This window comes from Atheta coriaria, unplaced genomic scaffold (assembly GCF_025399875.1).
Source record: "Atheta coriaria isolate IRGN ID8LTWV9N9 unplaced genomic scaffold, Caltech_Dcor_3.1 hic_scaffold_3_pilon, whole genome shotgun sequence".
NCBI lineage: Eukaryota > Metazoa > Arthropoda > Insecta > Coleoptera > Staphylinidae > Dalotia > Dalotia coriaria.
The window spans coordinates 94,100-110,972 of NW_027045445.1; the positions used below are offsets into that span (position 1 = coordinate 94,100).

A 16,873-nucleotide genomic window follows, 5' to 3' on the forward strand; every position below is an offset into this window, starting at 1 on the left:
AAACAAAGATTAATTGTGAGTGAGTTATACGCAGTCACATCTTCCACGAGCGTACATTAATCTCAAACAAGTGAATATTAATTACTCATTTGAAATATACGCGTTTAATTGATGATTAAACACGCCTTCGATGCGAGTGAAAACTTCACGAAGATTAATACAATCAGCAGAGCTGTCGGCCATGTTGATTTTTGATGTTTATTAAATCAGTATCTAATTAATCGAATTTAGTGGTATTCTACATTTCATACTTTCATTTCTGGAGGATTAGTCACAAGTCCCATGTCGCAAACGCCCACAATTAAATTGCTTGGTAATTAAGCACATAATTAGATGTCGATGATAATCCGTTTAGAGGAGTGTGCAAATATGTCGCCAATTTGTTTTATATGGTTTATTTTATTTCGTATGTTTATATCCGTATACGCTTTTGCTTTGCATCTACTCTTTTGAATTCTTCAGTGAGATTAGTTGATTGACTTGATTAACATCAACTTACAAGGTTGGCAGATTAGCATATTCAGTAGTGAAATCGCGTGTAATTCCATCGGCAATGTGTGCGTCCGAAGCGTCCATGCGCTTCTCGGCGAAATACTGATCTGGTGCAGCGTAAGTGTTGTACGCTGCGTTTTCGAAACGGCGGTGCGAGTTTCCTTTCCCGAAGGAAAATAGCAGCGAGAGGATGATGCTCGCTGTACTCACCATTGTAGATAACATGCTTACAGAAAATATTATTTTTATGAACATCCCAAGGGCTGATGCTGCGGTTACTGCAATGGCAATGCCTAAAGGCCATAGATATCTATTTCCTTTGCCTTTTCTTGGCGCAGAAATATCTAAAATGATATGAATTGAGGTTATAAGAGGTTAAAACTATTGATAGCTTAGTATTTTAACCAAAAAATTAGCAGAACATGAGTTTTGTAATTTTTGTAATAAAATATGACAAGCAACTTAAAAGTTTACATAATAGTATCTAATAGACATTAAAGTAAATAATTGATTATTCTACGCACCATTCATCAATTTGTCTCCATCAAACCGTGAATTCCCAGAATTCTCACTGGTTGCCCATCGTTCATCACGTTTTGTCAATTTTTCAATCTGATTAATTTCTTTTGTTGTTACTCGATTCTCTTCTTTTTTAACATTCTCATCTTGGTTGTAAACCGGCGAATTATCAATGCTATCTGAAATTAGTGCACCTGTTGGTTAAATTTCTTACGCCGGATATTATACTCATACTTGACCACGTATTAATTTTATTAGTACTCAAACTTATTCCGTTCTGAACGTTATAAGCAATTGTAGCAAATGCGCAATATAAATTTAGCATTTCTAAAATAAGTAATTTAATACAGACTTTACGAGTTGGTAACTTAACTGCTCTCGGAGACATTTTTTTGGAAACTGAAGAATGTTGTACAGTTTTACTTACAAAGTTAAGATTTGAATCCTGTTGTTATAATTATTTTATAGAAGATTTTTGGAGCATAATTCAAATAATTGTTTTTTTGATTGATTAGCGAGAAATTGGGTAATTTTATTGTCAAGTAAAGTGTATTTTAAAGAATTTGCTTGACATGCAATATGATTGTAGAATCAAATTCTAAAATTTGCTTAAAGCACATTCGCAACATCTGTTTTCATTTTATCTTCGAATTTTTCTTGCTATGAGTGAACACTAAATCGCAAAACGTTTACCGATAGTAAGATGAAAATAACATATGTAATGAAAAGTTAACAATGCCATATGTCTATTGCGCGTCTTCCTAGTTCTCATTTTCTCTGCTTCTCCTCTTCATCACATCTTTAGTCTCTATTATCAGTCACTTTTTTCGTCACTGTCAAACACGCATTCAGGTATCTTAGTCAAATCATGTAGGTTACATTGGTAACATCATTAACTCAGCAACTTGCACTACGAGTGTGTGCAACCTGCTCTGCATTTCCTTTAAAACATCTTTGACTTACATTGGCTCGAGATGATTTCTTCAACTTTCATCATCTTGTCGGGTTAATTCTTGACCAAATTTTCTGCATCTTCATCTCAGACTTTATGTTTCCTCATGTTCCATTTAGCGCGCTCTCGGCAATTCAATAGAAATTAATATCTCATCAAATCGAAGCATACATCAGTCATGCATTAGCATTAATTATTTTACATTCTCGCCATGAAATTGAAACAATTGAAGCACAGATCTTCAACTAATTAAATGAAATAACAAAATACTATTACTGCTTCTTATAATTGCGGGAAATTTTGTACTTTCTAACCTAACCTATGCTAAGGAAATCTATCCATAACAATTTAGTTAAATATAGTTCCAATTTTAATTTTATGCTTTTTAACAGCTAATTTGAATAATAAAGTGATTTTGATATTTTCGAGGGTACTCGTACTTAACGGTTTCTCGCCGAATAATATACTTATAATTAATTTCATAAGATCATTAACTATTAGATATCTGCCATATTATTACCTGATGAATTATTTAATATTACGAATTGGAGCTAATCGGTAATAAATTCAATTTATAGCGTAAATTTAATGTATTTTTCTGGAAAATATTGAATAAATAGTGAAATCATTGATTTGTACTACTCCTCATAGATATTTATAGAAATCTTGAGATGTTTATTAAATCGACTTTCAAGATTCCACGTTCATTCTGCTCTATTTTATCGGCAAATCACAATAAGTGATAGAAAATTCACAGTGAAGAAGAAAAATGAATTTTTCAATTGTTATTACCTCGTTACGAGTATCAACTAAGTTATTTACTTTATTACTTTTGACAGTTGCTCTTGATGATACTTTCTATTGATATAATAATAAATTCTATTTAATTATTAATTATTGTTAACATTACGGTATTTTCGTTTGAGTTATATGATTGTTGTAGTAAACAAATAATTTTAACGTAATTAACGCACTAATTCATAATACTAATTTACTAATTAAATAAATTAAGGTAGAATCAAAATAGTTTTATGTCTATGCATCAAAAATAAGTGAGAATAATACAAAATTGTATTTATTTATAGTAAAAAGCAAATTGAAAGGAATTGTGGTATAACATGCAAGTAAAAATAGTATATAATTAAATATTTATACATTTTGTTTCAGAATAAAATACTAATTGAATATATGTAAAAATCGTTCTTATGAATAAGAGAGTTTTTCAGTAATTTATACAAAACTATAATTTTAATTGAATTTCAATTCGAGTGACATTCAATGTTATACTTGGGTAAATAATCAGTTACTAGAAAGTTACTTAGACAAATATTATAATTATATCATCAATTGAGAATTAAATTTTTTATCGTACAAAGTTAAAATTATGAAAACCTTATTATTTTTCGTTTAGTTATTAACAATTCCACATTTACTACTAATTTATTTCCTGAAGAAATCGTTAATATCACTTATATGGTTATATGATATATAAGTTAATGAAGTCATTGATTATTTGGTGTATTTCAGAAAACTTTTGGGCATTAATTATGAAATTAATAATTAATAACTCATGAATAACAATCAAATTGATTTATATCTCTAGCATCTATAGATATATCACATCTATCCACATGCTTTGTTATTCCTTTGTTTAAATTATTGTTTGTTCAATAATCATCCTCAATCCTAAAACATGAAAAATGACCATTGGAACGGTCTGATTACGCAAATCCGCGCTGAACTTAAACTTGGACTTGACTCAACTTAAGTCAACTTATATTACGATTTATACTACGATATGTACGTTACTATACTACACTTAATTTGTAATTTCCAATGCATTTTTAGTAGGAAACGAAGCGATACACGCGTGCGCGCTCGACTTAAGTCACACAAAACATCACATATCGCTCGCAGAAAGTAGAATATTTTGACTTGTACCTACTCAGTGTAAACTCAAGTTAAGTTTGAATAACTTAGCACCAGTACAATAACTTGTGGCTGTTGTTTACGCTGACCAACTTTAAATTTCAGTAATGTTTAAGCGGTTTACTAAATTCTGCAAGCGCGCATAATAAACACATAATAAAGCAATACATGAGGCAATAAATATAAAACATTATAAAATGTAAATTTTAGCTACAAATCTAATTAATATTTATGCGTTAGATACATTTTTTGGACGTTACCTCATTGTTTGGTCAGCGTAATCAGACCTATAACATAACATGACTTAATAGAGTCAAGAATCTTCAGTTTTAATTAATGATAAAATATTTTAGCTAATCCTACATAAATAGGAATTTATTTAGAGGTGATTTATATTCCAAAACTGTTTTTTGTACGTTTCGGCCAATTTCGTTCAAAATTGTTCAAATTAATAATCAGCACGAGACGCAGATAACCATCATACTCGTACACCTAAATATTACAACTAAATCACTTCTGTATCTGCAGTTCTCGTTTAGCGTTGAACTGATCGATGGAATCAAACGATTGAATGACAAATGTGTTGGTTGAATGTCGGTTATTTCTTGGGTCGTCGCCAGGATAACGGCATCCAGAACGGACGCTTGCCTACCGTAATGACCAAGCGAATAAAGCGAGACGGACGGCGGACGGCCCAAGATGGAATAATTGAATTCGTCATGGTGTAGCTATAACGCGCAATCGAATTAATAGAGACATGGTCAGACACATGCGCGTGTGCGACAAGTGTTTACATAAGAAAGTTAGTTGGTATTTGACTTATCGTGGGCTAAGGTTAAGTAGATACTTATTACTTTTTTTTATACTTCCTATTTTGTCCACTTGTTGAAAATAATAAATATTAAATCAAAATTTTACGTGATTTTGTACACAATTTGCAGTTAATTGCTTATCATCCAATCAGATGTGACAAGGATGTGAACGGCGTCGTAAACTCTTGTACTCTTTTGTTTTTCCTGCTTCTTCGCTCCCAGTTGCTGCTTGTTTATCTGCAATTTTCTAAGAGATCATCATAGTGAGACCATGTTAAACTTAGATGATCCGTTGAGTGACAAGAGGTCATGGTGTCTGGTCACCAGTCTGCTCTACAAAATTGTGCAACAAGAAACTGCAATACCTTGCAGTAGGAAGGTTTTATTTACTTACAATTATAATCATTATCGACTTTGATGAAAAAATGATAAACACAATTAATTAGATTTATCTTCACACGTGCGATCGTTAGATAAATTGTCTTGATACCGAGTAATTACGTGCTTCTTGGTTGAGTAATTCTTTGATGATTTTGCATGCATTATAAATGATATTAATCACAAGTGAAGTATTTTTGCATTGAAGTTATGTGCTGAGGTTCAGTGTGACGTAGGTTACACGAACTCACACGAACATAACGCGTAGCGAAAATGACCGAATGTTTTGTTATTATTTTTTTTAAATTTTCCATTTACCGTCAAATTACTAATTTCTTACGACTTGAAACAGCTAAATATTTAAACATCAAGTTTTATAGTTAATTTTCTTCTTATCCAGGTTTAATTTGTTTTAATTATACAACATAACATTGTTTCAATTAGATTTACTCTACTTTGGGTTTCTATTGCAAGAAACAAAACACATTTTTTATTTATAAATACAATATTTAATTAACAATTAAAGTAAACGGTTACAAAATTGTTAATTAATAAAAATATTACGACCAAGCACCAAAATTTGCAGAAAAAATACCTCATAACTAATGATTAATTATACCTACGTAAACTTTTTTTTATGATTGTTGTTAGATTTAGAAATCTGTTCATTTTAAGTCTTTTAATGTTAAAAATGTAGAATTTGGTTACTAGTTGCAACAATTGTAACAATTAGCTTGTTGAACACGATGCACACGTCTTCGCACGCTTCCTCATTCCTAATTTTGCTCGCTGTCGTTTCGTGTCCGACAATTTTGGACACCGAAATTATTAGATTAAAAGAGAAAATTTCACAAATTAGCCCTCCTAATCTACTTTTATGTTTACCATACTTGCAAAGTTACTTTAAGCATTTGACTTTTACTGGTGGCCTAAAGAAAGAGCTTTTTAAGTCACATCGCATAACGTCAAACCGAAAAAAATGCATTAGAAAAAAAATGTCGATTACTGGTATTTGTATTAGCTAGAAGCGAGAATGGATGCGAGCAATGTTCCTTCACTAACGCTATGATTATGTCTTATTAATAATTTTTTTTGTTGCGTTGGTCTTAAATTTGGTCCAAAACAAGCATATCATGAATGCTGCGGAGTGTGTAGGTAGAAGATGTGCTATGACGTTATATTTTGAGGTTAGGCTTGACGCTTCATTGAAATTTGAAAAAAGTGTTATTAACAAACGTGCTTGGGCAACTTTGCGGTTTTGGTTACTCTACGTACCAATTAAAAACTAATCAATCTTTGCCCATCTATCTCTTACAACAAGAAATAAAAGAAGCGAAAAATCAATTACCACTAAGTTGAAAACAAAAGTACCACCCATTAATTTTATAGTTTCAGAAGAGCAAAGAGAAATACACCTGTTATATATTTATTTATTACTATTTTAATATAATTTGTAGGTTAAAAATAGTTAGATAGTGCACCTGTTGCATTGGTGGCAGAACTGCATATGTTACTCAATTTACTCCCACTAGAGGGCGTAACTCATTGATTTTTAATGTAAATCTTACAAAAACAGCTTTGCATGTGCAATTTGCATGCAATACTTGTCAAACTCAATATATCATATCAATGGTGTTTAACTTTATGTTGGCGATTACCTTACAAGATGCAAACACGCAATAAACATCAACACCATAGCTATGGTATCCTCGTAGCTACCTGGTTACATACCAATTAATATGTAATTTATGTGGCTTGTTGCATGCAACCTTACATTTTTATGTACTCGTACTTATTTATACACGTGTCTTCTTCATCTATAGATATTACTCTTGACACATACTCAATTTGCACTAATTAACTGTTAGCTACATGTCAATACAAAAACCCCATCTCGCAAGTAAATTTATAAAATTCACGCATTACCACTTTGAAAACCAATACTTCTTCTACAAACCATGAAAATTGTAAACTTTAATTGCAAATTAAATTTTACTTTAAATTATTTTTACAGATGGCATCACTGGGAATGATCCCTGCAAATAATCATTTTCACTTCTATGAGAATGCCGCACAAAAAGCAAACCAATTATATTATTTAAACGCGTGCGACAGAAGACATTCAGATGTAGGTTAAAATATTTTCACTGGCGCCCGTTTTACGCACATCCGCATCGAAGCAAGGATTGCTAATTGCGAATCGCGGACTTCTTCATTGCGACAATAATTATGCGTCGCAACGATCCAAGTAATTGTCTTCAATGTCTTCAATTCGTCTATCGCTTGCAAATTACACGTATAATATTTTTGCGTAAATATGCGACCTTTGTATTAGACGCCCAACGATAGGAATTACTCGACTATCGATGCGGTTCGTCGATTGTCGATTGTTCGATATGCCGCTAATGGCCGCTATAAACTATAACATAATAATACTATACTAGTATATGATGGGGGCCCGAATTGGAATAGAAAAATAAACAGGCAACATGGACGACCGCAAAAATTGCAGGGTTCGTCCTACCGTAACCTGCTCGGACATCGGCAGTGCTTCTTCGGCCTCACAAAGTGCGAAGTCATGCGTGAATTGAGGAAATACTAAATGTTACATTAAATTGACAAGTAGTAAAATATACATTATAGGAAACTGTAATATCGATAATGTAGATGCCGCTATGTGAACGTATGCATTAGTTGCAGGTGCTAAACATAACCTTATTTTTGTATGTGTGTGATTTTTTTCTTTCTTAAAAGGTAAGTTATAGCGTTTTGTGCAAAAAATGTGTTCTATTGTTTTCAACTCTCGGTGTTTGGCCGAATTAAGCGAAGCGGGGCCGTCTCGTGCGCCGAAACGGAAAAAGTAAAACGCACCAGGCCTAATCTTTCGTTTTTCGTGCGGCCACCGCGAATTTAATATCTATATTCGTCGCGCCATCTTTGTCTGCGCCCCAGTGCGGTGCGGTTCGACAGTAACACATTGAACGCGCATTGAACTATATTCGCAGAGCACAAGAAGAAGAAGAAGAAATGGTAGTAGGTAGGTGATGGTAGTAGGAAGGAAGCGACTCTCGCCGACGATGTTTTAATAAGCTTATCACGACCCCGGTAGCGTATCAGTTCCTCGGCGTCGTTGTGAGCGTACACATCGCTCTCAATATTTTTTTTATACACATTAAAATAAATATTTTTAATAAGTTTGTAAAAAAGTGTGAACAGTTAAATATAAAATTGATATAAATAAAGGACGCATTTGGCACTTGAGGATTTTATGTTTTCAATATATTTTGTGTGAACAACGACGCATCGGTGGTTTTTCAACGGTCGTTCGTGTTCGGCCGGTGTCAGTCGCTTAGCAACCGTGCTAAGCACCGAAACAAACGCGCAGCCTTTCTTCAGTTCGCAACTCATCGATGCGCACAACGCAGTGCCCTCACGTCAGTTAATCGTGCTTGATATTTCGGCAGTGACTTTTTAATTTTATTCATATTTTTGACATTCTGATTATAAAAATGTACGGAGTGTATCGAATCGCGGGTCTTATCGCAGTGACGCCATTGCTGTTAACATTTGCAATGGCGGCGACGACGGTGACACATTTTGTTGATAACGACGCTAAGGGGACTGCCACGACAAGTGGTAGTTATCATCATGCGGTGTCACCAGCGACGACAGTTGCCCCTCTATCGGCGAGGAGCGCTAAAGCGCTACATGCGCCCAGTTCAAACATGGCCACTTCGTCAAGGATGTGGCAAAATGGGGGTGAATGGCGTATGGTGCCCAGTCGGCTTTCTAGTTGGGATGCTGATAGTCGGATACCAATGAATCAAGGTAATTTTACTGAAATAAATCAAAAAAGTAATAAAATGAAGAAAATAAAGTAATTATGTAATTGCAACGCGATTTAAACCAGGCTGTAAATTGCAGCAATGTTTATTAGGGGTTTATGGGTTTGCGGAACTAAAGATCAAAGCAATTTATAACACAAGAACGTATTAAACAGAAGCAGAAAATAAAAATCAACGAACTGAGTCTTAGTAATTACTGTTTTGCACTTTTATAAAAAATTTACCTCTTGACCTTAAAAGATAAAAGAAAATGTTGAGTGCATTTTTATGATAAAACTTCAAAATATATATTTTTATGTGTTTGTAACTGCAAATATAAAATAAAGAAGAAAATAAACGACGCGACTTATAGAAAAGCGTCGTTTATGTTTAATGGGACGTAAAAACAATGTTGCTAGCGTTATTTTCTTGGTAGAAATCAACATGATACGATTCGAGGAAAAATCGATCCGCGTCGCGAATTGTTCTATGTTGTTTTCATGTTGTCGACGTCTGTGGGCCGAGCTGTGATCCATTTCACGTTTCATGAACACTCGTCGCTAATCATAATATATATGCACAGGTGAAATTCATTCTACATTTGATAATAACATATCCGGAATAAGTTCATATACTATCAATTTATATTATGCACAAAAACAATTTTTTTTAAAATATAATTTGTTTTATTAAAAAATTAATTTATTGGTAACTTATGTTGTTGATGATTAAATAGAGGTAAATTTGTTTTTGATACACTTGGTATGTTAAATGGTAATAAATATGTAGATGAGTATAATGTGAAAATATGTTTTGTGGATCGAGATCGAGATCGACTGGCAACCATTAGCGATTTCCTTTCATCGGCCATTTTGTAAAAGCCGATCGGAAATGTGATGCGCGGGCATAAACGACTAATATTCATCTGCAGATCCGCCAATCGTAAAACTAATAGCATCTAATGAGCAATGCGCATGCGCGGACACCAACTAACCTCAAATTTCATTCAAACGTAAATCGCTTCAAACAAAACACACATTTATAAATGCGAATTACATTCAAGTCATTATTCCTGCAGCAAGACGCGTCTGTTATCAACATTACCGCGTGTCGCACAATTAAACATTTTAATTAACAAGCACAATGAGCGTGCGCATCGCGTCCTCTTCTGAAATTCGCACAACGCAGCGACTTTGAGCTTAGAGCTTCAAGTCCGGTCGAGTCCACGCTGATGGCTGAAAGAACTGTTAGAAAAGTTGGCCGTTACTCACTCGTATTATACAGAGTGTTGTGATAAATTCAATAAGAAACAATAATATTAAATGTACGTGAATTATTATAGAAGCCTTTCAACGTGGGCACGATTGTGTTTTGTTTCTCATGCGGTAGGTAGACGAGACGCCATGACATGCACTGGCCGCCATTAGCAATTGTCTAATCGTAATGCGTAAAGCGCGTTGAGACTGTTAGCACGAACATCTGTTTCTGCACACAAAACAGAATTCCTAAGAGTTGAAAACGAAAAATCCAGCGTGTACGTTGGTAAATAACCTATAAGTCTATCAGTTAACGTTAATGATGAGTATTGACCGCGCTGAGTTGCTTTTTATCTATTAGTACAACTTGCGTGGTTTTACTTCGAATTTATCGTGCGATAAATGTGAATTAGAATTATTGCAAATATTCTTAGAACGTTAAAAACTTACGATACGTTGAGAATTTTATACTTCACACGGTGTCATTTCTGGCGTCGTTTAAATGCTTTAAGAGAGTGTTTAATTAAAGATTTATTCAGTTAGTATCAATTTATAAACTATTTCGGCGATATATTTATATCAGAATGTAAATATTTTATTTTTAGCATTTTTAATGTTAATTTAATAAAATGAACAATATTTATGCCTTAAAAGTAAAATTTTCTCAAAAATTAAATTTTTGCGCAACCGGAACAAAAATATTTTACTACATACCATAATTTTACATAATTTATAATTGTTTCTATTATCCTGTATAGTGTGCAATATAAATTCTTCCGTACACCATATGGCGTTGTAGTCGTCGCCGGCGTCGAGATTATCGGTTCGTCAAGGAATCTCAAACAATTCGCGTCGCGAGGTTATAAACCATTAAATGTTAATGTATGAATGCTGAAAGGTGGCAATCGAGTCATCGTCGCTTTTCATTTTTTACTCACACTTTAACTGATCTTTTATGATATTAAAATGCTATTCCAACAACGCCATATTGTGTTTCATCACTGCTTCACTCTTATTATGTAGGTTATGTCACTTAAGCTTATCTATTTAGTTGTATTAGTTGCCACTTTAAATTTTATTTCTTTTTAATGATTTACTTATGTTTAAATTAAGTTTTTAGATATGGAAATAGAATAAACCAATAAATTTACAAGATTTACAGTTAGAATATTGAAAGATATTTTAGGTTAGGTTACTTTTGAACCGTTAGTTAACCTATTTTTTACTACATTTAATTTTGAAGGTTTTTGCTTCATTTTTTGCTAAATATTTACTTATTTAATTTAACATAACAATTTTACATTGTATATTTTAAAACATAACGTGTAAGCTGTGCGCTAAGCTGGTTTGTTTAAATTTTATTTGAAGCATTGGACACAGTCGGTAGCGCGCCGCGATAATGGCACGCACGCACAATAAACTTTTAGGAGGAAAATCATCAGAATAATTAACTAACTGTACACCTCTCATAACTGGCGTTTAGAAATGCGCAGTGGTGTTCGTAGCGGCGTCGCGCCGGATATCTTTCTTAGCGTTTTGGCGTCTTGCTGGGTTATGCTAGTTGGATTAAATGTTGTATTGTTTCTTTTTTCTTCATGGTAAAATTATTAAATAATAAAACAAATAGCTATTAATGTTATAATATTATCCAACTATCCAACTAGCATAAAATTAAATAAAAAATTAAGATATCAACGTATTATTTGTTATTTTATTTTGTAGGTTAAGATTATTACGGTTTAAATATATGCTTAATGAAAATGCTCGATTTGCACCGAAAATAAGTATTTATATAAAATTTTATAATAATATAAATTATAATTTGCATTGTGGCAATATTTTTTATATATTTTTTTATTTATAGTGCTTTTAGTTCACAACATATTACATATATTTTAGTTTCACTGAATAGAAATGAAAACAATTGTTTTAAGCTTCTAAAAAAGTCATAAACATAACCTTAACCCGAATGAAAACGATGAAAATTATAAAACTAGGCTAATCATAACACGCTTCCTCAAATTGTTGCACGTAAATGTAAAACACAAAACGCCAGACACGAAAATAACGCGCATTAGGAAACACCAAAGAATTTTTATTACAACACATAATTGTTAATAATGTTTGCTCTCAAGTGTTTTGTCGGGCACTCGGGTAGTGCATTAATTTGTTGTTCCGCAGTTCCGCCGCAGTTCTGTCGGTTTAGTCATACAGCCATTCAGCTGTTTAGTTACTTAACATTCCATTGAGTACACGAAAGTGTAGCAAGTTCAGCGAGCACCTTCTAATTTGCATAATTCCCATCGATGTAATTACGCTGTACGAAACTAACATTTTTCTTAGGTGCTTGGCACAATTTTATTTATTATAGAGCAACGTATTTCATAGTGTTTACATATTTAATTTTTTTGGTGTTACGCAAATGGTAAAGTTGTGGTGTATAATTTAATTTGCATACAAAGTTGTTCTAGCCATGTTTTAATGATAAAGGTTACTGTAAGAATGGGAAGGTTATGTTTACAGGTCAGTTATTAAAGGTTTGCATCCTTCAATTGTAACATAATTATTGATTATCAAGTAGTCCAATTGCAAAGTAAACACAGAAAGTTCTAATTTTCAATTTCTACGCTATCGTGTTAAATTTCTATGAGTAGGCAACTAATAATACTTTTTCTATTTTTGGAATTTTTTTATATCCTCCTCACTTTTTGTATATTTTTTAGTATTTTACGCGAAATTCAACAAATAATTCTTTTCTCTTTATTTACTTCTTTTGATTTGAGTATTTATGTCACAATAAAATTCATGATGTTATAAATCTAAGCAAATTATTATCCAGAAGCAATTTTCCACAAAAAAAGAATTTCCTGTACACATCCTGCGTTCATTATTTATTGTAATAGACACTAATAAAAACGCAATCATCATTTGACTCGATTCCTTTCCTACAATCACAAATTTAACAACAAATAAACAGTAAAATAAAACCCAAAGAAACAAAGTGATAATTAAAGACAAATTCAATTAGATTTAAATTCATTCTATTAATTAATTAGTAAATACTGATAGGAATCCAATCTATTAAATTATCAACGCATTAATCATCATGATTCCGGATGTATAAGTAGTATTTTTATATAAAACAATAATAAATAAGATATTATTTATGGCATGTGATATTTAAGATGCATACATCAAATTTTCTAGATAACAAGATAGGAAAATAGCAAGTTGTAACCCGGTTTTCATTCAAATGAAATTCAAAATATTTGAACGTCGCGAGTATGCGAATGTTCGCGCATAAATTCAATCATTAACTCTGCATACATCTTACATTACTATAAATACATAAATATTTAAATATGTAATATGCTAGGTCTAGGTTTGAGCTACTCGTCTAAATAACTAACTCAATGTGCGCAAGCATATATTAGTCTGTTATTTATTATATTGGCGTATCCATAGTGCATTTTATTTTATTTTCATTTGCGTATACTACTTTCTATAAATACGATACGTGCTAATATAACATTAGTTAAATTTAATTTTTAGGATTATTTTGCAAACACTGTGTATATTGTTTTATCTTGTGGAATAGATGTGGAGATTCCGCTCCCGCAGCACAATATAAATTATTGCTTATTGCCGTCGTTTGTCTGACAATCGTAGCGTTTCTGAAGAGATCTTTGATGGTAATTACATGCACAATTCCTGAGCGCATGTGTTTGCGTTATCATTAGATATTCATTGGTTGTGTTTAATATGCATTAGTGCAGTTTATAGCTCATTTTGTTGGTTTATTTGACCATCTCGGACGCGATATAGGGGCAAATATATACTATACGTCCTTTAAATGTTTTTTTTTTAATTTGTTGCAATAGCAGCGGCGGCAATGCGTTTTGCTGGAAATAAATTTTATCTTATCTTGTTAAAAAAACAACTAAGATAAGTTTATATGCCCGTAAAACACAATATTGGTCTATCTGTGAATGTTTTTATTTCATGTTCCCATAATAAATCGATTCCCAACGCATGAAATTTCTACGATGTAAGAAGGAATTTATTAAATTGATCAAAAAGCCATTCAAATTCAATTTGAAGAGTTGTGATTTATACGAATGCCGAGGACGTGCTACCGCAATGAGCACCGCAAATTTTATTTATCATGCGCCACAAAACACACGGTACGCAAATAAATTCATTCGTATGTTTAGAAAAACAATTGGAGAAACGAATAAAACAAAAACTTATAAATATACATCAATGTAAAGATGCGCGCTACCTAGTTATAAACCTATAAGAAATAAATTAAAAATTTAATTAGAATCACAAATGTAGAATAGCTAATTTGAGTAATAATATACGCAGTACATTCAAAGTGGAACGTAATATTATTTGTAGATTAGTTTGTTTGTGTGTTGGAATAATAGTAGATCGTGTTTGTAAATTAGACCGGTCTAAATTTGAAAGTATAAATTGAATTCTATGTTAGAGTAATCTGCAATTAATTGTTTTTTAGTGCAGAACGCATTATTATTAATAAAATTAAGATTTTTTTGCTAATTTTTGTGGTTTTACTAATTAAAATGATATTCGGTATTTTGTTGAATACTATTTTATGGTCTTTAGACTGCAACATTATTTTTTCGGAACGCCTTTGTACAAATGTTTACTTTTATCTTTCTAGCACTTTAAACATAATTTTTATTTATACATTTTTTATTTGTTTTAGAATCAGCAAACAGCATAAGCCGTATTGGTCGCGTAGACCTCGAAAATGAAGTGGAAGAAGGCCGAGAAAAGAATAAATACTACAAAAAGTATAAGAAATACATGCTGCCTCTGTTACTCGCCTACAAACTGAAGTTCTTCACGCTGGTACCAATCCTAATCGGCGGTTTGGTGTTACTAACAGGAGCGACAGGCTTGGCAGGCTTCTTCTTTGCGCTCTTCGCAGCTACCATGGGTCTTAAGGGCGGCGGCGAACATTAAATCTACTCTCGAGACGAAGCGGCACGCAAAACTTTATTTTCTTCTCAAAACATAACCAAAACGAACAAAAATATTAAAAACATATATAATAGGCAACCAAAGTTACACTTTTATAATAATTGCTTAGGATTGGTAGTAGGTATCTAGTTATTGTATCAAGTTGTGAGTTATGTAATGAAGAAAATGTAAGTTTTGAACGCTGCTTTGATGTTGAAAGATGAAAATAGTCACTATGTCCAAAAATAACGAAAATATTATTGATAAAATACAAACGAACAAAAATAACAAAATGTAGAAACAAAATGACAAAGATTTAGTTACAAAAAATGCTTAAACAAAACATATGAAGAAAGATGGAACTTAACTAACGGTTAAAACTCTTGCCATTGATTAAGGAAAGGCGCACTCTAAATGAACATTTAGATTTTAAGATTATTTATTTATTTTCTGCTGTAGCAAATAAAATTTTTAAAACTTGAACAAAAGAACGAAATAAAAACGAACCAAACGCTCAATTTTATACGATTTATCATGTTTTTGTATATTTTTGGAATTTTTTAATAATGCTATAAATCAAAAACGCAAAAAAATTAAATTGTTATATGAATACAATTAATTAATAATAAACTTGAAAAATAAGCTATTTACGCTAGTTAAGTATTTATTTTATATTTATTTATGTGCAATTAGTAATTTTAATAATGTAATTTGTAATAATTATTTAATAAATGACATTATTTAAAAATATAGCACCTTGTTTTCATCTTTCCTAACTTCTTTACCTTTATTGTCTTTGTGTTCGTGGTGTTTATACGTAAGCTTTATATAAGTTGATACTTGTGGTAACTTAGCTTTACATTTCGTCGTCGCGTTTCTTCGATTCGTTTACGCGCTGCGCTGTGCCATAACCTTTTTATCAGTGTTGTCAGTGCCAAGGTATTTGTCTATTTTTAATCAATTTTATATCTCGCTTATCCTCACTAGGCAGTGTTTGTTTAATCTGTGACGAGTTGATGTTTATTGCAGAAATGCATCGCTTATAATGGAGGTTGTCGACTCGAGCGCAGCGAATGTGCAGCCAACAACCAAATTGACTGTTGATGATCTCAACATTGAAATTCTTCCAGTGATTTATGAAATAATCCGCGGGTACGTCTTTTCATTGCATAACTATTGATGTGTTGTACTTTATTTACTAGTATTGACAAGGTATGCTGGTTATATTTAACGATGTATACTTGTATGACTTATTACAGTGTGGAAAAAGATCATCACGATAATACAGTCAAAGTCAGAGAATCACAAGACTGCTCACAGAAAGTGTTAGAACTGCAGAAACGTTTGGAACAAACAAGAACCCAGGTATTGATTATTGTATTTTGCATTGGGATTTATGCATATGTATTTGAGGAGTTCATAGCTTACTTTTGCATGAGTTGATAAAAGTCATAAAAATATTTTAAATGTTTGTTTCATAGATCAAACAATTACCTGGAATTGAATTCAGCAAAGAGCAACAACTTCAACACCTAGAATCACTCAAAACACAGCTTAAACTAAAGCAAGAACTTCTCCAAAAATACCGCTACCTCGCCTTTGACATTAAACGTGAAAATTGTTAATTTAATTTGAAAAATAAGCATGATACGATTGTTACTTAAATATTTGGCTAATAATGAAGAGCTCGTAAAGCGTCTGAGTCAGTCAGGTCCGATCAGG

At 32.3% G+C, this 16,873-nt stretch overlaps 2 protein-coding genes and 1 long non-coding RNA gene across 3 annotated transcripts; 2 read left to right on the forward strand and 1 right to left on the reverse strand.

Annotated features, from left to right (window-relative positions):
• Positions 1-4,736: 4,736 nt before the first annotated feature.
• Positions 4,737-5,291, reverse strand: LOC135789883 (uncharacterized). Its single transcript, XR_010547678.1, has 2 exons — positions 5,099-5,291; positions 4,737-5,037 (listed from the first exon to the last, which is right to left on the reverse strand). It is a non-coding gene; the product is annotated as an uncharacterized lncRNA (long non-coding RNA).
• A 2,892-nt stretch (positions 5,292-8,183) lies between these two features.
• LOC135789846 (uncharacterized) lies at positions 8,184-15,901 on the forward strand. The gene is made up of 2 exons (XM_065299894.1): positions 8,184-8,910; positions 14,895-15,901. Exons 1-2 carry the CDS (start codon positions 8,592-8,594, stop codon positions 15,152-15,154), a joined length of 579 nt encoding a protein of 192 aa, XP_065155966.1. The 5' UTR covers positions 8,184-8,591; the 3' UTR covers positions 15,155-15,901.
• Positions 15,902-16,017: 116 nt separating this feature from the next.
• MED9 (mediator complex subunit 9) lies at positions 16,018-16,850 on the forward strand. The gene is made up of 4 exons (XM_065299895.1): positions 16,018-16,090; positions 16,181-16,303; positions 16,411-16,516; positions 16,633-16,850. Exons 2-4 carry the CDS (start codon positions 16,197-16,199, stop codon positions 16,774-16,776), a joined length of 357 nt encoding a protein of 118 aa, XP_065155967.1. The 5' UTR covers positions 16,018-16,090; positions 16,181-16,196; the 3' UTR covers positions 16,777-16,850.
• Positions 16,851-16,873: the final 23 nt, after the last annotated feature.

Bases quoted from the DNA above. Each gene is read 5' to 3' on its own strand.
- LOC135789846 (XM_065299894.1), top strand. From the start codon at position 8,592: ATGTACGGAGTGTATCGAATCGCGGGTCTTATCGCAGTGACGCCATTG. The intron at 8,911-14,894 runs GTAATTTTACTG...TATTTGTTTTAG, and splicing joins TCGGATACCAATGAATCAAG to AATCAGCAAACAGCATAAGC.
- MED9 (XM_065299895.1), top strand. From the start codon at position 16,197: ATGGAGGTTGTCGACTCGAGCGCAGCGAATGTGCAGCCAACAACCAAA. The intron at 16,304-16,410 runs GTACGTCTTTTC...GACTTATTACAG, and splicing joins ATTTATGAAATAATCCGCGG to TGTGGAAAAAGATCATCACG. The intron at 16,517-16,632 runs GTATTGATTATT...TTTGTTTCATAG, and splicing joins TGGAACAAACAAGAACCCAG to ATCAAACAATTACCTGGAAT.